Genomic DNA, 22,488 nt, shown 5'->3' with positions numbered 1-22,488 from the left:
GAAAAGCAGAGTGAATTTGGTGTTAGGTGACTTAAACTTTGCTGTTGTGGTTTTGTGTCAGGCATGTCGTGTGTAGCAGCCATAACTGTTTTACAACAGATACATTCACAAAAATACTTATTATTTATACTGCCATACATTACCGTAGAGTCTGAGGGCCTTCCACATAAAACAGCATCTCTAGTGGGTTCTGGCTCTTTTCTGATATCTTTTCGGTTTATAGAATCTTTGGGGTAGGTTTTTTTTCTTTTCTTTTCTTTTCTTTGGCGCGGGGGGAGGGAAGGGATGATATATGTTGTGACCATCGTTCTGGTTATGGTGAAAAAAAATTATTAAATAGGAAGGTTTTATATTATTTCCTAAATATTAGTCTGTTCTCCATTGGAAGCTATTTCCACTGCTTGAATACGGAGAGTAGTTTTGTCTCCAGATCTCAGGTACTTTGTTCTGGGTTTCATCATCTGCGTTGTTTCAAAGGCACCCATATGTGTTGCAGGTTCATAGATGGTCACTCTGTGCCTTGAAAGGGAAAATGCAAATTTGCTCAGTCTTGAAAACTTGTATATTTTAAGTTTAATTTTTTAAAAATCAACTTGATTCTATGGGTCAGTGATCTCAAAGAAATTTGCCTACACAACTTCTTATGAAGCTTCTTGAGATGCCACATCGATGGTCTATATTCCTAGACTAAAATCTTTAATATAATCCATGTTTACAAAAATGACGGTTGATCTCTGTGTTTAAACCCCTCTTCTCCCTTTTTTTCCCCTCTCAGAATCTGTCTATGACCTCCTCCCAAAGGAGTTGCAGTTACCACCCTCCAGAGAAACATCTGTAGCATCCATGAGCCAAACAAGTGGTGGTGAGGCAGGTTCGCCTCCTCCAGCTGTAGTTGCTGCTGGTAAGCATTCCACTTTGCTCAGTTATATCTTTAAGATGTGTAGTATTCTGGCCAACATGAACAGTGCCGGCAAAGTTTGGAGTCTGAGACGATTATGAAGAAATAAATGAGAGCTCATTCTAGGAGACTTCTAACAATCAAACTAAGTGATCTGCATTACAAGAAAATTTTACCTTAATCATACTTGCATTACGTTCATAATATACTTACAAGCAAGAAATGTAATACTGTGCTTTTCCCACTGGTACATTCTTCAAAACCATAAGTGTGTACTAACTCCTAGAATGCACTCTTCTCTTCAGATATGGTAGGCACCAATTTGGAACTGAGTCAATGTGTGTAAAATAATGAATTCCACCTAGCACAGAAGATAGAATATAAGATGGTATTTTGGCCTTAAGTCTTTTATAAGGCTATAGGAAGAAAAATACCATGTTTTCCTTTGTATGGCCTGAAGAAGCTTTCAGGATTAAAACACACTTTATATATATTTTCCGTTGTTGCATGTACTGTAATCTTTTTATTGCATATTAAAACATAAATAACTAGTTAATGTGATTTCATATTTATCAAAAATGTCTGCAAGTACAATTTAGATTAGGTACACAGTTTAGAAAATTAAGCACATTTCTTTTTACAATGTGTCATTTTGGAGAAAGTGTGGGACATGACACTTAAACTGTATTTATTTACAAAATACTAAGATCATCTCCTTATGCAGAATATTTTAAACTTAAAGCATAAAGTCCCTTTTATTGACCTTTGTTTTTAAAAAACGAAATAAGGAAAAGTTAGTCCATTGCTAAGGATAAAGTTTTGATCTGTGAGATTGGCACCAGTGCTCTCCAGAGTGCTAGTGTATCGCTGGAACTCTTTGGTAAGCAGTTTCACTTTAGCAAAAAGGCAAACCAATCATTGTGCCTATGGCTTATACCTCTTCTCTAATGGGCTGAGATTTCTTGAATAACTGGATCCCTGTAATCTTTATAACATTGTATTAAGTTTGAGAGTGGTGTGTTGAACATCAGTTGATGTTCTAGAAAATTAATGTTTGAGCTGGGGGTGCTGGTAGCTGCATTATGCAGCTTTTGCTGTAGATTCATGTGCATTAACCATCTATATAAAAACATGCCCCAGAAGTGCACAGTGCAATAAACAGACTTCCTGGTTGGATGCTGAAAAGGTTTAAATCTGTAAGAGAAACTTACAGCACTGATCACCGTTCATGTTTTGCCAGACGTTTTCTAACAGAGTCTGTGGATTTAATTGTGTACTGTGGAGCTTGCTAGTCATGAGATTTATAAAACGTGGTAATTTCTTTTACAAGTGTTTGATTCTAAGAGATTTTAAAATACAAGAAATTTTAGCTCCGTTCTTAATAATGAATCTGGTTCAAAGGTACAGCAACAACTGAGCACTGTTGCAGAAACATAGATTTAAAAAAAACTGTTACAGTTAAATCCACAGAAATGTAACCGCTAATTATGTGTGTACCTTTACTGAGACAATTTCTGAGCATTTGAGTTTAGATAAACAGAACTAAATGTCTGTTCCTGCTAGGTTTTTAGCATCTGCTGATAGTCAATCCAGATCCGCTTAAAAAGCTGGGAATGTGCTAGCTGTGTTTGGATTATACTGCAGCATTGACACTTCAAGACTATAACAGGGTTCAAAAAAAGAACTAAATAAATTAATGGAGGACAGGTCCATCAATGGCTATTAGCCAGGGTGGGCAGGGATGGTCTCTAGCCTTTGTTTGCCAGAAGCTGGGGATGGGCGAGAGGGGATGGATCACTTGATGATTACCTGGTCTGTTCGTTCCCTCTGAAGCACCTGGCATTGGCCACTGTTAGAAGACAGGATACTGGGCTAGATGGACCTTTGGTGTGACCCAGTATGGTCTTATGTTCTTTCCTTTAAAGAAAACTGAAAGAAAATAATGTAGATCAGAGGTTTATTTGTAAACACTGGAAGAAGGTTCCATGTTCACTGTACTAAAAGGGGTCTTTAATGTCACTTTCTGATGAAGATTCCTCTGCATCAGCATTGTGAGAAGCCAATTGGGTTTTTAGATTTCACAGGGTGCAGTTAAAAAGCTGGATCAAAAGTGGCATACTTGATTGTAAAGATTGTAAAAAATTTCACAGCTTAGGTTATATAAACTTTGTTAAAAATTAGTATAAAACATTAAAGTGTGGATCTCATTGCTGCTGTCACCTGCCATAAAAGTGAGTGTCTGAAGGATTGAATCTTGGTATTTTAAATAGTGTATCATTAGTACCTCGAAGCCCCAGTCAGTGATCAGCACCATTGTGCTGTGCACACATGTAACAACTGTGATGGTCCGTAACCCAAAGAGTTTATGGCTGGGCCTTTCAAAGAAACCTAATGGAGTTATGTGCCCATATCTAATTGACTTTCAGTGCCAGTTAGGTGACTAATTCCCTTAGACCTTGGTGAAAATCCCAGGCTACACTTTCAGGATGTGACAGGAGTCAACAGAAGGATAAAACAGACAATGCAAGTGAATCTACTGTTCGTGTAATACAAGGGTAAGCAACCTATGGTACACAAGCTGATTTTCAGTGACACACACACTGTCCAGATCCTGGCCACCAGTCCGGGGGGCTCTGCATTTTAATTTAATTTTAAATGAAGCTTCTTAAACATTTAAAAAACCTTATTTACTTTACATACAACAATAGTTTAGTTACATATTATAGACTTATAGAAAGAGACCTTCTAAAAACATTAAAATGTTTACTGGCATGCAAAACCTTAAATCAGAGCAAATAAATGAAGACTCAGCACACCACTTCTGAATGGTTGCCGACCCCTGGTGTAATACGTAGCAGTGGCAGTGTTCTTCCCCTCTTTGCCTCTACCATCTGGTGCAGTTTGGGAGAAGGCTTCTCTTCCCAAAAGAACCAAGGTGTGGGGGGCTGACCAGGAGCACCCGTGTCTCTTTCCCCTGCAAGCTTGGGACAGTTTTGGAGGTTGTGGGGGAAGAAACACCCCCTTTGTCTCCACGATTGGGAGAAGTTGTTTGGATTAGTCTGGTAAATTTTGGACCTGACTTGTGACTGCCCCATTTGGAAGCTGGCAACAGGAGAAGAAACAGCCCTCTCCACAAACAATAGGAGAGAGTGGAGAAGTGAGTGTGAGGCTCTGCCCTGGACGCAGTGGGCTGGTTACTAGTGTTGCCACAAGATCCCTGATCATGCTCCTACTGCTGCATTGGTGCCGATGGCCCTGCTGCAGTCCCTCCAAGCAGACTTCTGATCTGCCGCTGGGAGGTGAGATGAGGCCCGAGTCTCTTGTCCTCCCCACCATCTCCTCCACAGATCCCTCTCTGAGCATGTAGGATTTGTCCAGTGCAAAGAGATGGATCCTGGGCTGGGGATACTCAGACTCTGCCTTCCGTCTTTCCCCTTGACCAAACGTCTGCAGGGAGGTGAGCACAGTAGTCCAGCTTTAGTGGGAGGTCTGGGAAGTTTATACTTAGGGCTGGAGTTAGTAGACCGGAGCCCAGGCTGGGCTTGCCTAGAGCATTACACATGCCTTCTTTTTGAATGTTTTGGACAGACTGATTCTCCTATTCCCAGGGGAACCATAGTTTCCAGTTGTGGTGGATTACACTTGCCCAGCCCTCTCTTCAGTGTTCTCTCAATTCTTGTGAAGGAGGAGTTTGTTTCTCCCCCTATACCCAAAATTCTTCAGGTTCCCAAAGAAAGGGAGCACAGGTGCTTCAGTCAGAAGGCTGCTATTTCTCCTTCTTTGGAAGGCGCAGTCTTCCTCTGTGCTGCACTAGCTCCTTTTTGGGTGCACCCCTCTCTATTATATGCCCCAATTGTCTTAGGGTTGCTGCAATCTCTTCAGGCAGCTGTCATAGCTGGTTCTGACTCTTGCAGTATAAGGAGTCTGCTTGGATGAGGCTCCTTTCTGTTAATAGGCAAAAAAGTGGGAAGGTCACTCCAGGCTCCCTGTGTGTATTGTAGAGAGAGAGGTGTGTGTGTATTTATATTTAATTAAAAAAAACAAGATTGGCCGTTCACTCATCTGATTGTCACTTTTGAAAAGTGGTTAGTAAAAGAACACAGACACACATTCAAGTGGCTGACGTTGTTGAAATGGTAAAGTTGGGAAGAAAGGTGACCTTGGCATCTTAGAGTTCCACTATCATAAGCCAGTTTGTTCTTTCCAGTGTTTTGTGTAAATCTTTTGTGTGCTATCTTATTTATCCTAAAACTATAATGTATTTTGTAATGTTATAAGTCTAAACCTACATCACTGTAGGTGAGCCCATTAAATACATTGTTATTTTTTTAAGAGATGGAGTTAACTAGAAATACGTCTAGCATTTAAGTATGTAGTGTAAAAATAAATAAATAAAATGATGCAGGTGCACTTCACTAGAAGCAATGAGATGATTAAATCATAGGGAGTGATCAGAGTTTTTTTTTTTTTTCCTCCTTTAAGATTTAACATAATTTGTTTTCTGCTTCCCTAGCCACAGGGTGACACAGTATCTGGCTGAAAATCAGATTACTGTAGGGTTTTCCATCAGATGATTTGCTCTGAGGTTTTGTTCCATGTAAATGCATTGCATAAAAATCTTGCTGCAGCTAACTCTTCAGATTTTTGGAGGAGCAGGATGGGCTGTTTTCAGGTATGAGGGCCTGACAGAAACAGACTTCTAGTTCTACCATTTAACATTTGTTTTACAACTTACAGGTCAGTTTAAAAATATTAAAACTGAGTCAGGATAGTTGGATTTTCATTAACACATTTTGATAATTTTAATATAAGCAACACAATGTGTATCTCATATTCATCAATTCAGATGAAGAGTTTTACCCACTCTTTGAATGTCAATCAGGCAAGTATAACCAACGAGGAATCCAGAATTTTGTGCTGCAACATTGATATCCTCAGCTTCTTTCTCAGGAACCTAGTTCCATCACACTTCCAGAAAATAGGAGGAGGAAAAGGGGCTCCCTATATGCATCAGCACTAAGGACTAGCATTGTGAGCTCATTGTATAGACTGCTGCATGTGGGAGCATCTTCATCCAGAGGGCAGGAAAAAGAGTAACGTTAGCCAGCACGAGCATATTACTAACAGGAAATATGGATCATTTACTAGGATCTTTTGATTGCAGACCCAGATGACAAAGCAGTCTCAATCTAGGCTATAGTTGGAGTTGATCACTTACATAGATCAGCAGCTGGAGCTCCAGGAACCCACACTTTTGATGTTCCTGGCATGAGCATTTTCAAACCTTTGTAGGAGAAGGTGCCTGATTCTTCAGTTGTATTTCTCAGATGTTGATGAGATTTTTCACATTTGGAGGACATGGGTTTGTACGAAACTGATTTAAACAAGCCTTTATCTTTCTATTCAAAATGCTAATCTAAGTCTCTTCTCTTGTGTTCCTTTCTAGTAGCAAGTCAAAAGCCCTCTGTCATCTTCTGTTTGGAATACTTCAAATACAAGAGCCCCTGTTCCTAAGCACTTTAAACTGTATTGCTTTTTGAAAGGTAAATGTGAAGGGTGAACCTGTTCTCTGAATTAGTATGTACAATAAAATCCTCTCTACACTTGCATAGAAAATCTAAAGGGAGCATCTTGACTGCCAGCTGTAGTCCTGTTCCTTCTCCCTCCAGTAGAATCTTAACAAAGGACAGTTTGCAAATCTTTGGGGTGCAGTAAGGAATGCATCCTTTCCAGTGTCTCTTTTTGATCTCTTGTTCCCATTTTGCCACTGTGGGAATAGATCCTTCTTCCATATTTTTTCCTCACCACCATTATGAACAACCTTCCTGCATCTAATTTGGTTTTCTGGCTGTTTTCAATTCCCCTCTCAACTTTCCTAGCTCTAATAAAACAATCATTTTGTTTTCTTATAGTAAACACTGGGACACAAATTCCACATCCCTGAAGCTTTTTTACAGAACCCTCTTAAATTGCATATATAGAATGTAATCAAACAGGTTGAGTAATGTTTTGGTAAGAATAATATACAAAAATAAATGATATTGGTATCTTGAGAGAGAGTAGCATAGACCTGTTAGATCAAATTTTCCCTGAAGATAATTCTGATTGCACATTCTTCTTATGTCTTTCCCCACTTAAAAAAAAAAAAGTATGATCTGTGGGATTCTGTCAGCTGCCATCCACGGGATATGAGGTATTATGGAGCAGGTGGAATCTGGTATTCTGAACAAAAGGAATAATACTTCTAAATCTTAGAAAGTTTGTCCCTGTGGAGTGGGCTAATTGAAACATCTACAGTAGTGCTGAATTTGCTAAACAGTTACATTTATACTACAGATAGGGATATATGGATTGTTCCTTTCTTTAAAATGGTATATAAGGAGGCAGGTTTAAAGAGGTAATTTAACTTCTCTTGTGGCGGGGGGGCCTCCATAATTCTTGGAGTAATCATTTTTGTACATTTAATTCTGAAAATGATATTTTGTTGCTCATTTGTTAATTAATACAAGAGCCATACAATTAATCATTTGTCCCCTCTTGCAACCATACTCTAAGGGTTAGGTTCATTTTCTTCCTCTATAAAGATGAAGAAGCTTTTGGGTAATACTCATACTAAAATATCCAAATCAGTTAATTGCAAATAAAGTTTGAAAATGGAAACTGAGTTTTTGCAGAATTGGACCCAGGACATCATCCTTTCTTTTGTTTATTTCCATATACCAATAGCAGAAATTTATCGTATTTATTCTAGGTGGACTTCATTGCCAGTGTCAGTCACTGGTCCTTTCCTTTGATCTGGAAGCAGTTACCAGAATCTTCAAAGGTGATATGAGTGCTAACATAGCAGGTTTATGATGTCATTTGTTGACTTGATTATGAGAAATAAAAAGCTCGATCTGGTTTTGGTCTGGTGTCCAAAGTCTTGGAAAGCTTTCAGTTCTTGCGGTTCATAATCAGCTATGCAGAAAACCATCACTTCAATCACAACACAACAGATGAATGATCGGCAAGTGCCTTTCCATATGTTTCAGGGGAGGGAATTTCAAGGGGGACAAACTTCAGAGAATGCACAGCTTTGAGGAAAAACTATCTAGCAGGTTTGTTTCAGCCAAGAAATATTAACTGCTTCTCTTTTTTTACAAGGTTAATATACATTGTAAAGCTTTTTAGGCCAAGGTCTGCCTCTGACTATGTGATAGTACAGTGCTTAACATACTGGGTCCTCAGAGCACTGTTGTAATGCAAATAATTTCTGAGCAAGGTATTTCTAAACTGCACTCCCCTTCCCAGTATGTCACTTCTAGGTACACACTATTTTGAAGATAGTCTCAACAGTCTAGGAGAGGCCAGTGTCTAATTAGCTTGGTGGCAGTTAAGGCAATGATGTTCCCTTATTCTGAATTCTGTGTGTAATGGTGATAGTGTGTAGATATGTACTGGGAGAGTTGAAGAAAGGAAAGTTTCTCACAAAAACACTTTCGATTTAATCGAAATTTCTGTTGCCTCTATATCTTCCCTCTAAGTTCTAAAAATACAGTGGAATAAGTAGTAGACCTTTAGGTCTACTAATTCCTATTTCTGTTCTAGTCCAAAGTTGCTTTCAGCCTTCTCTTGACTGATGTATAAGCAATAAAGCCCACCCATTAAGAAGGTTTTGGCATTAGTTCATTATGAAAATGCACCATTCTTATTATCAAATAATGCAGAAACAAACACAGGAAAAATAGGACAAACCTAGTGTGTAATTACTGGGGAGAAATTCCGTGTCATAGTGGTATAAAAACCTCACTTAGTCCAGCACAACATTACTACATTTTTGAAAGGAACTGGTGGATTTGAGGAACAGAAGGGATAATTTCCTACCCGGAGATGTTTTTCGTAATTCTGATCCACCAGTCAAGACATTACAGAATTATTCCTTTTAAGATGGTTTGATTATGTCAGGAAGTTGGGGAGATGAAAGGTGAGAGCTGGAAGAGGGAGCAGCTGAGGAGGTGTAGAATTCTGCCTGACTTGCTTGATTGCCTCTGACACCACTCTGAGTGGGAAAACCTACTAAACTGAATTGGTGGATGAGAACCACTAACAAAAAAAGTTGCAGGTAAGAAATTACTACTTTTGTATCTTTAAACATGAGTGTAAATAATTGGTGGTGTTTATATAAAAACAGATTGAATGATGTATTTAATCTAGGTATAAAGTACTGCTTGTTTCAGCATGTAATTGTAAGGGAATTGAAACTGTTTTGGACTTACTGTAAATTAAAATAACTAGCCTATCTTTAATCTGTGTGACTATTTTTTAATAACTGGTGAATTGGATTGCTTGATTATATTTACTGGGATGCTAGTTGTTTTCTCTATTAATACTTAACTTGCATTCTAGCTCCGCCATTCAGAGACAGGCATCGTGTGGTGGGTTGTGACAGTGTCTGTCAATAGTGAAGACAAATAGTGCCAGAGACACTTAACCCATCCAATCTCACCCAGGGTATAGGTCGGTCTTGTTTTCAGACTTCTTCATAAGTCTTTTTTCTTTCTTTTTTGTTTCTAAATAGTGGATTGATTGAAAACTAAACTTTTTTTGTAAAGTTTTTGACTTTACATCAGTAATACTAAAAGAAGAAAAGTAGAAACCCAAAGTTGGCATATGAGGTGTTAAAAGCAGGTTTGCAGCCACTTTGTAAGTTCTGGTTCATAACTTTTAAACCTTTGGCAACACCAGGGTTGATGCTGGAAATTTTGTATGTAGTATCCTTCTGTTTTATTCTGAAAAAGTCAAATATTGCCAAGAATATAACATGTAAGGTGTATAAATAACATTCATAGAGGGCCATACTCTGTGCATGAGGCCTATAAATAAGGCCCCACTTGAATTGCGGGATGATTGTCAAAAAATTGTGGCTGAGTTGCAGACAAGACATGGAAAATTGCAAAAAAGTAATATGGACCTTATTTGCAGTAATAAAGTCCATTATTATTTTTCTGTGATTTTTCTGCTGTCAGGGTCCCGGGGCTGAGAACGGGGGGCTGTCAGAATTGCAGTGGAAACCTAATATTGTGGAATCTGCAATTTCCACAGTATTGCAAGTTAAGTAGGGCCTTACCTATAAATGTCCCAAACTTCACCCTGTGTGTTGTTTGAATTTTCATTTTTGTCACCAATTGTTTTCTAACAGCCTGTAGTGGACCGCATGGCATACATGCTAGGCCCTGAAAAATAAGGAGAGTTCTTAATGACTTCTTATATGTAGTGACCATGCACAGGGGGTTGGAATACTTAAAAAAACAAAAGGTCTCTCACATAATTACGTTTGAAATCTTGCAATTTCCACTGTGGGATGTGACTCGCATTGCAAGATAGCGGCATGTTTTAAATGTCGGTAGTAAGGCATTTGTTTCTTTTTGAGGGATTGTGAATCCTTGTAGTATTGAAGGATTTCTGTGAAGAGAGTGAACAAGGATTTCATGGAACAAGGATTGGCTCTTCCTAAACTATTTTTAAAGACTGCAACTCCCTCCAGGGCAAGCAGTGATCATCCCGCCCCCCATAATTATTTTAAAGGCTGAAAGTCTTGTTTGATTTCACAGAATTATATAACGTGGTCTTAGTCAGTAATTCAGTAGCTAATGTTTCTTTCCTTTTCAATAAACAAATTGTAAAACAAAATCCTGCACTAATTTGCACATGGGGATGCTCTTTGCCATGCATTCCACTCTTCCTGATACTAGCCTGTGAATTTGGTAGCTAGCATTTTGTGCCACATGGGCACTGCATCCCCTTTTCCCACTGCCTGCTTTCTGGCTGCTTTTTATTTTCAGAAAGAACTTAAATTATTCCAATTCGTAGAAAGAAGAGGCTGTGAAAATAATACTGCTTTACTGCACTGAAAGTGAGATGGGCAGTTGGGACTAATAGGCAGCTTTCAGCCTGTTGGAAGCAGATATGGGTGAACTAATGCCATGACCAACTGGAAATTATGCATCAGTCCTTCTAGAAATAGTGCAGAGAAATAGGTGTTCTTTCTTGATTTACATTATAAACTCCAGCACTGACCAAATACGTTAAGTTACAATTCTTGGTTAGTTTAAATTCTTTCATATACAAACTATAGAATTGCATCTGACTATTAATGTGTAAATTGTGTTACCTGAAAGAGAACAGGAAGTGCCTTGTGTTAAACTGCTTGTTCTGTATCAATCTTTTTGGCTTTATGGAGAAATATTTGCAGGAGCGGAGGCAACAGATTATGTAAGTTAGTTTCTTCATTTCTCCTAATTTCATACGGAGTAGAGGTGATTTTCAGAATCGCTCAAAGGGCTTTAGTTTCTAACAATGACCCACCATACTCTAATCTGAAAGGATTTAAATACACTTTCAGACCTGTTTTATTTGCTTTTATGGTCCTGTGGCTGCATACCCCATCAAAAAATTCACTTGGCTTATATAATAATGTAATTCTAAAATAATTTTAAGAAAACTGTAGCTAAGTCTTATTAATATTCAGTCTTTATTTCAATTGTGCAAATACAGAATATAGTAACAATATCTAAGTACACCTCTACCCTGATATAACGCTGTCCTCGGGAGCGAAAAAAATCTTACCGCGTTATAGGTGAAACCGCGTTATATCGAACTTGCTTTGATCCACCAAAGTGCGCAGCCCCGCCCCCTGGAGCACTGCTTTACCGCATTATATCCAAATTCGTGTTATATCGGGTCGCATTATATCGGGGTAGAGGTGTAAACAAAATTAATATTTGTGGGTTTTGGTAAGCACTGTCAAAGCACAGGTAACTAAGCTATCAGATAAAAATAGCAGCCTAATGTGTCTCTATGGTGAATAATTTACACTCTAAGTCAAAAAGAAAATGCTTAAATTGGGAAAGGCCTGTGTTTGTACTCTAATTTTCCAGGACACAAGTGAGATTTTTCTGACATTCTGGTTGTTGTATGCTCAATTCCTGTACTCTTGGGAACAATTCCTTTTTCTGTTGGATAATTTCTCAATAAGTAGGAAATGGAAAAATGCTCTCAAGTTTTAAAACAGGACCAATGAAGATTAAAGTATTGAAAACTTAGAATAAAGAATGTTTAAATGCAGCATATTCAACCAATGGATCCCTTTTGTGTATCAGATGTATGCATAGATTGTCACTGGCTCCAAATATATTTAGAATTAAAAAAAAACAAAATGAAATTCTGTAAAATATGTTGGTTTGTTATTCATTATAGTAACTTCATGAATTCATACCTGGCAGATCCTAGTTGTTTACTCTTTAAACTAGGAAGAAGATGAATTGGCTGGAGACCTATTGGCTCTACCTGTAAACATGAAATAGTTGCATCATTATTACTAGTGGCATAACTTGAAATGTTTAGAAAGTACATTTACACTGATTTAGCCTCAAAAATACATTGCAAATTTGCCTGTTTTTGTATAAGGGCAGAAAATAAATGATCTGCTTCTTTGATTGGCGTGATCCTCATGCTGCTTTTTGTATATGTTTGGGGTATGATAAGAAACACACTGAACCTTACAAAGCTATACATATTTTAACAGTTGCATATTAATGGATGATATTTGAATACTTTTGAGAATATATAGCAAAAGAGAAGGATATTTGGATTGTATTAAACAGTATCCGTTTAGTTTACCATTTGTTTCCCACGTTACTGATACACAGGGCATCCCTGCTAATTGGAATACAGTGCAACTGGTCCCTCTAGGAGAATATATATTTCCTTCAAATTATCTTAAAAATACGGAGGAAATTTGTTTTGGAACTTGGTAGTATTTATGATTAAAGTTTGAAATAGTGTTCGCTGGTGACCTCAGACAGTCTTGGTGTTACCAGCTATTTAGCTTTGTGTTTAAATAGTTTTTCCACAAAAATTAAGGTAAAATTCATCTGCTGGGTTTCTAGGATTTCTATTTTAAATGCAGGATATGATCACCATTTGGTGTACCTGTCCCAATGCAGACTTACATGTATAAAGTGCTAAATTCTGCTGCTTTGGTTTTTCACATGAATGCTTCTTTAGAAGAGCTCATTTAACGTTTACTTTAATATTTGCTACAAAACATTTTCACAAGTAATCCTTAACACTAAATTCTGCAGAAGGGTGATCACCTTCATCCCAATTTTAGAACTTTGCTATCTGACTCAAGGGTCAGCTGTGTAATTGTTTATTACTCCAGTTAAAGTCTTTGTCATGGGCAGAGATCTGTGACATGTTCATATTCTGCATTCTGTTGTGCATGGCGTTTAGTTTAATTTGTAAACGGATTGATACCTAAGAAGGGAAAATGTTGCTGTGTAGCAGGACAAGTCTACAGCATTATTGCTGTATGCTTCATGTATTCCACTTGCAAACCCTGCATGCAGCACACATGTTGTGTGTGTGCTGCACACTTTTATTTCTATGTGGTTGAGTTTACAAATACTAAATAGAAACTAATGCTGTTGTTGCTAACAAAACAAGGTAAAAACATGTATGGTAACAATCTTTCTCAACTCAAAGTGGTTGCAAATCAGCTCCTAAATATTGTCACTGAAATTAATATCTAGATGAAGAAGTTTTTTCCAATTTTGTAAATGTTTCTAAAGAAGAAGCATTGTATTAATGCATGCTACAAAACAGATAAATTTGAATGCAGTTCACAGTGACTGAATCCTCCAGCTTCAGCCACTACATTTACCAAGGAACAAACTGGAAAATGGAACTGGTATCATTCAGCTTGTCCAGGAGGTGGAGGAAGGGAGTCTCTTTCTACATAGCTGAAAGAGTAATTTATTGATAAACAGTACTGACAACTAAATTTCTCTTAAAACTTAACCACAGATAGGGATTATTTTTCATTTCACTTAGAACAGAAAAACATCCAATTAAGTTGTTTGTTTTAAAACCAACCTTCATTTTTAATTACTCTTCATATGGTTCTGATGCTTCAATTTTAATTACCAAATACACTGATTTTTTTTTTTTATGGTTTTCTCATTTTTTACCATACCTGAAAATAAATATTCACTTCATGGTTAAACAAAAAAATGTTTTCCCCCCCCTTTTTTAAATTTTCTGAGATTTCCTGAGAGTGGTCCAAGATGGTTAGAATACAGATTAATTAATTGAATTTCCACATTATGGAAATAATTTCATCATTTGAGTGGCTTATCAGAGACTCCTGCCTTTGGATTTAAAACACCCCAAAAAACCTGACTTCCTCCTTACAGCAGATATTACCTTAATACTGCAGTAATGACTATTTAACTATGATATTCCAGTGTAGGCTTATTTCCCATTGAAGTTTGTGGTGGTGGTATTTGTTGCTTGAGTTTTGATGTGGTCAGCACTATAAAAACAGAAGAAAATAGCTCCTTCCCTGGAGGGCTTACAATCTAATGTAAAACATAAAGTTCTGTGAGTTGTTCTGCAATGAGCTGCTATCATCGAAAACATCTACTTGAATTTTAACCTTCTTTCTTTTTGCTCACTTGCTGATTGATATGTCAAGTTTTGAGAGATTTCCTTAAAAAAAAAATCTTTAGTAGAAATGATCCTGTTGCTCTTCAAAAATCTGTGTTTTTGTTTGTTTTTTGTTGTTGTTGAACCCTCAGCCCTGCTTTCCTGTCTCAAGGGCAGTCTGATCTATAGGGTTCCCAGTTTAGTTAGTCAAATAATTTTTGCTAGAGTAGGTGGGTAGGTAGGAGTAGGACCCTGTTAATGTCCCTGAGGACACTGAGGCATGATTGAACTAAGAGTTCTGTCACCTCATTGGTTCTATATGGCTTTTAATGGTCTAGACAGTATTTGGTCCTGCCATGCGGGCAGGGGACTGGACTTGATGACCTCTCGAGGTCCCTTCCAGTCCTAGAATCTATGAATTAACTCTCTGTATTTAAGGAGACCAGTTAACAAGTTCCTGGGAGATGGGGGTATGTAATCTGATGCTGACTTCTTCAGCCTCTGAGTTCCTAGTGGCCTTTTATCTTTCCATGCTAAGCATGGTACAAATCAGTTTTGTCCCCGTTCTGAACCTACACAGTAAACAACCCATATCATAGTGACTGGTACCAGTTCCATTTTGCCTACAATTCATTTGATTTTATATTTTATTTCTCATTTTATAAATGATATCTGGAATCAGCAGCAATTTTCTCATTTATTTTCTCATATTTTTATTCCAGGATTTGCCTCTGAAGCAGGGAGTGTCTGCATTAAAAATGACCTGTAGTTCTCTGCTTCATAGGTTAGAAACTTATTTTAATATTTTGTGGCTAAGCACAGTCCCGTCTTTTCAAAAAATTCTAATAATGAACGGTTTAATTGGCATTGAATGTGGACTACAAGCATACATTTTGCATTGGGGTTTCCATTGTTTTATATAAAATGGCTTACGCTCAAATGATTAGTCCAGTTGAAGCAATAAAAGCCTTGTTGTTTGCTTGCAGCCTTTTTTATGACTTAGTTAACTAAAAACATAACTGATTATAGTTCAAAAGTTTAAGTACCATTTGGACACTTCAAAAATAATATTGTATTGCTTAGACCTTGTATTGCTTGAAGCATTTACATTCTCAAACTTACCAAATTCCAAATTTTCATTTGGGGGAAAAATCAGTTCACAAATCACATTATTTCAATGGGACTGCTATAGCCAGCACAGGTGCAAACATGTATCTTGTATTTACTTCTGAATTATACACCGCAGATGCTTCTTCAGCTCCCTCCTCTTCCTCCATGGGCGGTGCTTGCAGCTCCTTTACCACCTCTTCCAGTCCTACCATTTACTCTACCTCAGTCACCGACAGCAAGGCTATGCAAGTGGAGAGCTGCTCCTCAGCCGTGGGGGTAAGTAACCGAGGGGTAAGTGAAAAGCAGTTAACCAGTAACACAATCCAGCAGCAACAGTCAATGCCGAAGAGACATACAGTCCTGTACATCTCACCACCACCTGAGGATTTGCTGGATAACAGTCAGATGTCCTGCCAAGATGAAGGGTGTGGATTGGAATCAGAGCAGAGCTGCATTATGTGGATGGAGGATTCCCCCTCCAACTTCAGTAACATGAGCACCAGTTCCTACAATGATAACACTGAGGTGCCACGTAAATCACGCAAACGAAATCCAAAGCAGAGGCCAGGGATCAAACGTCGAGATTGTGAAGGATCCAGCATGGATATATTTGATGCCGACAGTGCCAAAGCTCCTCACTATGTCCTTTCTCAGCTCAGCACGGACAGCAAAGGCAACTCAAAAGCAGGAAATGGGTTGGTATCTACATTTTTTAAAGTTCTATCACCATATGTAACACCAAGCTAATAAAACATATTCCTGATTTTTCTCAAGTGTTCTACTCAGGTTTTCACATAAACACAGCCTCTCCTTCCCTTTTATATCTTAGCTCATAAGTTTATTCTAAAATTGCTAAGCTTTACAGAGAAGTAAAGCTAAGATTTATTGTAATATAACATATTCTAGGCTTAGTGATTCAGTCCAGTACTGGTGAGATTATCCAAGCTTTTTTCCCCAATGGATTGAGATTCCCAAAGGATAGGAAACTTGTTAATTCTGTGGCTCCATCTGTAAAAAGTCTATTTAAAAAGAGCTATAAGTACTGAAGAGATTTTAGAACTGTTCTACACTGTCTTCCTAAAAATACCTTGTTCAGATTTTTATGTGAGGATCTCAGTTGATACATTTTGTCTGCTTCTGTCTGTCTCTCTCTTTCTATTTATCAAATAGAGAGAGCGATGGATATAGAAGTTAATTGCTTGTTAAGATTTTTCAGCATTTAAATTAACACGTCTTTCACTTTTTGTTTGATAAAATGTTAAGATTATATGCTGAAATTTTGTTTTTCATGTGAACTCACTTCTGTATTGATTTTCAGAAATAAATCTCTAATCCTGTTTCTCTCTGTGCTTCTGGGTTGTGTGCATGTGTGTGTTTGTGTGTGGGCACGCCTGGGTGGTGTTCTCTCATCTCTACCACTTCACACTGTTTACTAAATACATTTCAGTAGTTGCTTTAGAGAGAGAAAACCTCCATGAGTTTACAGTAGTTTGTTGGGGGGGTTTGTTTTTTACCTGTGGCTTCTTTAGTACTTATTTTTATACTGCAGTCAAGTGGGTAGATTTATTTTTTACTTTTATGTATGTGCTTGCAATGTGTTCTAATGTTCATCCCTGGAATGGTGAACATTAAAATATGACTGACTGGAAAGATGAACTTTTCATATTCCTAAGGGAAACAGCCTTTTGTCTGTATTCCCAGGGTCATTGCAGTTCCATACTTAAAATGTTGCTTTGAGAAAGTGATTCTAAGAAACTCTCCAGAGTGGTCTGCAGCTTCATGGTAGATCTCATTTGGTAAGATGAGAACCAGGCTCACCAAAGGATGTAGAGTAAATATTGCCACCCAGTCTTTTTCTCCTGCCTTCTGCAAAAAAGTACTTAATCAATGGAACAATTTTTTGTGTCTGTTTACCACAAATGGTCTAGACGTATCAGTGAAACAGTCCAACATCCTGGCGATAAGTTCAGCAGGAAAAAGTTATAATACTGTGAAATATTAAGTCTTAAAAATTGATTTATAGCATCTCAAATTAATAAAAACGTTGTTTGGAAAGCTAGAAAACAAGGTTGCACCAAGCTTACAGGAAAGAAGGCAATTATCAGTTACCATGGAAAGAAGTGCTCTTCCTGTAGACAAGAATTGTGTGTGCGTAGAAGTTTTCTCCAGACAGGGAGCGCAGGCTTAGTAAGCTACAGACGTATGACCTCTGTAGCGTTAATAATGAAGAAGCTAGCAAAATGTTCATTACTACCATATCAGGAGCTAAGCAGCATGCATTAATAAAGGAAAGGTTATGTTTATATAGCCTTAAGCTTTTAGAACATTGGGGACAAGGTTGATTATAGTAGTATGCATTATACAATATATCTAGATTGTAAGAAAAACTTTGATAAAGTTCCAGGTAGCAGATTCGAGTTAAAAGTAGATGCTTTAGTATCTGGGTAGTATATGGAAATGGGGGGTGGGGGGAACATGTACATCTAGAGTACAGAGGTGCAGCACTGCAAACACAGATTGTAGGATTGACTGTAGTGCGTTTTTGTTTGTTTGTTTGTTTTGCTTTTCTGCCTAGTGGAGCTCAGCCAAGCTAGTTGACTCACATTTTGGCTTCAGGAGAAGAGGGAGGGTGATGACACTTGTTATATACACTAGTTCATGCAATGGAAATACTAGCTGCCTCAGAAGAGACTTCTAATCTTCTGTCAGAGCTAGGGGAAAAAAAAACCCACTTCCATAGAAACTGCGAAGAGAGTTTGTGAAAGCTTTTTTAAAAGGCTTTGATTTTTTTTAATGATTTTTCAGGGCAAACAGGAGGATTCCTGTTCTTCCATTGGAATCATGCCAAGTCTCTGTCTCACTATTAGTCTCAAGTCTTCATTTGGACCAGCTGTGGTTCAGATGGCGCACCTTTTAAATTATCAGGAGAAAATGAAGAAACAAATAAAACAAAAATAGAACGTTGAGATATTGAGTGGGCGTCATGGAATGTATTCTAATAAAAGCATTTGGCTTTGGCAGTTCATTTGAATGACCATGCCAGTCAGAATGATTTGTTTGGTTCTGATACCCGTTAAGCTAATTAATAAATTAGTATATGGAAAATATTGCTGTTGCTGTTTGCACAGGCATGGAAAATGGAATGCCACTGATTCTGGGAGTAAAAGGTAACTGAATTTAGAAGGACAGTGTAGAAATACCAGCTCTCCTTTATAGTTGGGAACAGGGACAAATGAGAGGGATTCCAGTTAAATATTTAAAATTCCTCTCTACTATAGCTAATTAGATTGAAAATGATAACCATAATTTCAAGAGACTCTTAAGGGGAAAATATTCCAAATAATTGGCAACCAGTACCTCTTCAAACAAAAATAACACAGTATATGTGGAGTATGTTACCAAGCAAGGTAACTCAGGATTCAAAAGTAGAATAATGAAAGAAAACACATAGGTAGTCAAGGGAGGACAAAGTATTAAATGTGTATATTCTTTTAATATGTCACATGTCTGTTTGTTCTTCCCATCAAAATTTCTATGATCTTTAAGTCTCCTTCAGTAATCTGTTTAGCTGGAATTCTGAGTGTGAGAGATCAAAATGTGTAACCCATATGTTTCTGCATTGAGAATTCTCTTGTGACATTATAGGTAATTAGGTGAGCTGTAAAGGCAAAGAAATGTGAATCCCAGTCTCAGAGCTCTGAACAATATGACTATACTTTCATGATGATTAAATTGCTTAACATTCCTTTTCTGATTCCCATGTTTAATTACATGATTTAAAATTCTGGATGTCATGAAAAGCAGAGAAAATGTACTGACTCAAAACTTAACATCTGTCTTTCAACTGTTAGTATATTGGAATAAGTTCCTAACAGAAAATATGGAGAATTGATAATCTAAAAACCTTGAATGTAGTTAGTATTTTTGGTTAACTAGGCCAGTAATGTAAATCATACTGCTCTCTACATTTGTTTACTTAGTGTTTCATTGAACTTGTGTACATTGTCATAACTGGAAGAGGATTTCTGTAGAATAAAAAAGCTGGATGAAAATAAAACTGAAGGGGTTTTTGTGGTAACAGCCTGTTTGGCTACACTGAAGCTGAACCATGAGGATTTCTTGCCATAAAATGGTACTATTGCAATTTGTATGCTTTTATAACATCTAAGTTCTACACCTTTTCTTTTAATTTGAAAACAAGCCTACAAAACAGGTCTGGTGAAGCACTTTGGGATTCTATGTTCAGAATCAATAAAAAACAGGCTCATACGACAGTTTGAGTCTTGAGAGGTTAAATTTCATAAACACACAAAATTAAGTTTCTGCAGCCCTTGATAAATCATCCACTAGATCCTTAGTCAGAAGATTATTCATACTTGTTGCGAGTGTTCAAGGGTCTTGCAAGGTTTGGTGTAGGTGAGAGCATGATGGATGAAACCTTGTGGAAAATCAGATATGTAGAAGTGTTAAGGGAAAAACTTGCAACCTCCTCTACAGCAATGAAGGCCTGTCTTGTAGCAAAACTACTGTGGTTTAGCTATACAGGGGTTAGGCAAGGAGTTGAGGAAACCTGTAAAGAAGATGTGCATTTCCTGTAGACTATGGAGCCTTGCTCTGTGGTATTGTACAGTGAGAATTTCAGGCTGGGTGATACTTTGCAGATCCACCATTGTGTAAATCCATGGGCCATCACCTCTTCTAATCAGAGTGCAAATAGCCTCTCCAGGCTTAAGGCTGGCCAAGTTTCCAGGAAATAGGTCCACCATCAGTGAGTGGCCTTGAGGAAGAAGAGATTTCCATTCCTTTCCTTCCCCAGCCAAATTACTAATGAGGTGCCTTGAAACAGCATTCCTTAAGAATCTCACACCTTTCCCTTATTTCAGGCTATTCACGCACTCAAGAAGGCAACACTGGCTAGTTGGCATTTAGAAGGGTTTCTTCACATCCATAAATGCAGAAACTAATTGTTGATAAAGTTAAAGCTTACATTCTGCATAAACTGATTAAGGCATCTCCCAGCCAACCCTAGTTGCCAGGGGAATAGTTCTGTTCACTATTGGTAAATGTGTTTAGCAGACTTGGGTTCATGATATTCTACAAACTTCCACTATATAAGGTCAGTGAGACATTCTTTCTTGATCCTTTAAAATGGACAAAAAAATTGATTGTGAAGTGTTATACTTTGGAGGGCTTCTTCATTCAGGTTTTAATTATGGAACTGATCACAAGATACAGTACATTTGGAGACCACACACCTGGGAAAAGATGGTCTTGTTGCATGCACTACATTTCTTTTAAAGTCAGTGCAATTATGGCACCTCTGCTCAAGCCAAATACTTTTGAAACCGCTTTTTCATATAAATTTCTCAATTTGATCTGACAGAAATTGTCAAATAGTAGTTGTGAACTTGCATGGTCATGCAAATTCAGGAGGAGACAGGCATGAGGCTGTTTTTCTATCAAAGAAGAAATTTATATCATTTAACCTTAATTCTGTTGAGCTTTTAGGTCATATTACAAATATGCATATCATTTTCCCTACATTTTCTGATTATACAATATACTGGGGAGAGGATAGGCTATGTGCCTTCCTCCTATTATTAACTTATTCTGGTAACGCGAATTGGTTTCCCCTTTGCTATTTATGTGAAAAACAGTTCAGATTTTCATAGAATGGAGGAGACAGGGAAGCGTTGTTCTGCCTTACCCTCCAGGGTTCCTTCTCTGTCAGTGAGACAAGTCTACCTTAAACATTTGCTCTTATAAATATTTCACCTGCCAATTTATTTGTTTTATCTGTGGCCCTTTGCATTGATTTTTTTTTTTTTATATGGGAACTTCTTTTAACATGTTCTCAATGGTCTGCTTTGACTTCTCAGAGCATCAGAAAGCCAGAAAGGAGCCGGAGGGAAGAAGAGCCCAATGTTGTGTGGTCAGTATCCTACTAAAAGTGAAGGCAAAGAGCTGAAGATTGTGGTACAGCCGGAGACCCAGCACAGAGCTCGGTACTTGACTGAGGGCAGCCGAGGCTCAGTGAAAGACAGGACACAACAAGGTTTTCCCACTGTAAAGGTAGTCTGTTTATAGTAGTAGATGGCAATGCTGTGGGGAAAAGGGTTAATGTCATCCTTGGATGTATATACGGGAATAGAGAGTAGGAGCAAAGAAGTGAATTGACCTCTGTGTGGCTCATTGGTTAGACTGTTACTGGAATACAGCATCCAGTTTTGGAATCCACATTTTAAAAAGAAGGCTTTGCAAAATTAGAGAGGGTGCAGAGAAGAGCCACAAAAATGAATTGAGGGCTGGACAAAATGTCTTACAGTGCAGGCATGTCTATACTGCAACTGGAAGTGAACCTTGTGGTGCGGATAGACAGACTTGTGCTAGCAGAGCTCAGGCTAGCGCACTGAAAAATAGCTGTGTGGGGGACGCTCTGGCTAGCAACCAGAGCTCAAGACATGGGGGTTGTGTGGGCTACAGCTCAGGTAGCTAGCCTGACTCCCTGCTGGAACCCAAAGTCCACACGGCTATTTTTAGCGGCTAGCATGAGTCTGTCTACCTGGGCTGGGAGGCTCACTCCCAGTTGCTGTCTAGACATACCCTGAGAGACTTAAGGAGCACAATCAATTTAACTTCTCAAAAAGAAGATTTAGCGCTTGCTTGATTACAGTGTACAACACGGGTGGGCAACATTTTGGCCTGAGGGCCACATTGGGGTTGCAAAACTGTATGGAGGGCTGGGTAGGGAAGGCTGTGCCTCCCCAAACAGCCTGGCCCCCGCCCCCTATCTGACCCCTCCCACTTCCCGCCCCCTGACTGCCCCCCTCAGAATCCCTGACCCATCCAATCCCCTTGCTCCTTGTCCCCTAACCACCCCTTCCCGGGACCCCTCACCCCTAACCGCCCCCGGGACCTCACCCCCTATTCATCCCCCCTGCTCCCAGTCCCCTGACTGCTCTGACCCCTATCCACCCCCTGACAGGCCCCCCGGGGACTCCCACGCTTATCCA

The 22,488-nt window shown here is 38.4% G+C and overlaps 1 protein-coding gene across 5 annotated transcripts in view; it reads left to right on the top strand.

Moving 5' to 3' along the window:
- Positions 1–22,488, top strand: part of NFAT5 (nuclear factor of activated T cells 5) — a 154,597-nt gene that overhangs the window by 70,549 nt on the left and 61,560 nt on the right. For 2 of the 5 annotated variants that reach the window (XM_054048565.1, XM_054048566.1), the window contains exons 2-4: positions 776–901; positions 15,612–16,170; positions 21,355–21,547. In XM_054048565.1, coding sequence (XP_053904540.1) covers positions 844–901; positions 15,612–16,170; positions 21,355–21,547 — 810 coding nt within the window. In that variant the 5' untranslated portion in view covers positions 776–843. Of the gene's footprint in view, positions 1–775; positions 902–15,087; positions 15,150–15,611; positions 16,171–21,354; positions 21,548–22,488 lie in introns of those variants that run through there. The other 3 variants (XM_054048568.1, XM_054048567.1, XM_054048569.1) reach the window with 3 other exon arrangements.

The sequence above is a fragment of the Malaclemys terrapin genome, chromosome 14 (genome assembly GCF_027887155.1).
Source record: "Malaclemys terrapin pileata isolate rMalTer1 chromosome 14, rMalTer1.hap1, whole genome shotgun sequence".
NCBI classification, from domain to species: Eukaryota; Metazoa; Chordata; order Testudines; family Emydidae; genus Malaclemys; species Malaclemys terrapin.
Note: the sequence above shows the minus strand (reverse complement) of the source record. Positions and strands in the feature narration are given on the sequence as shown.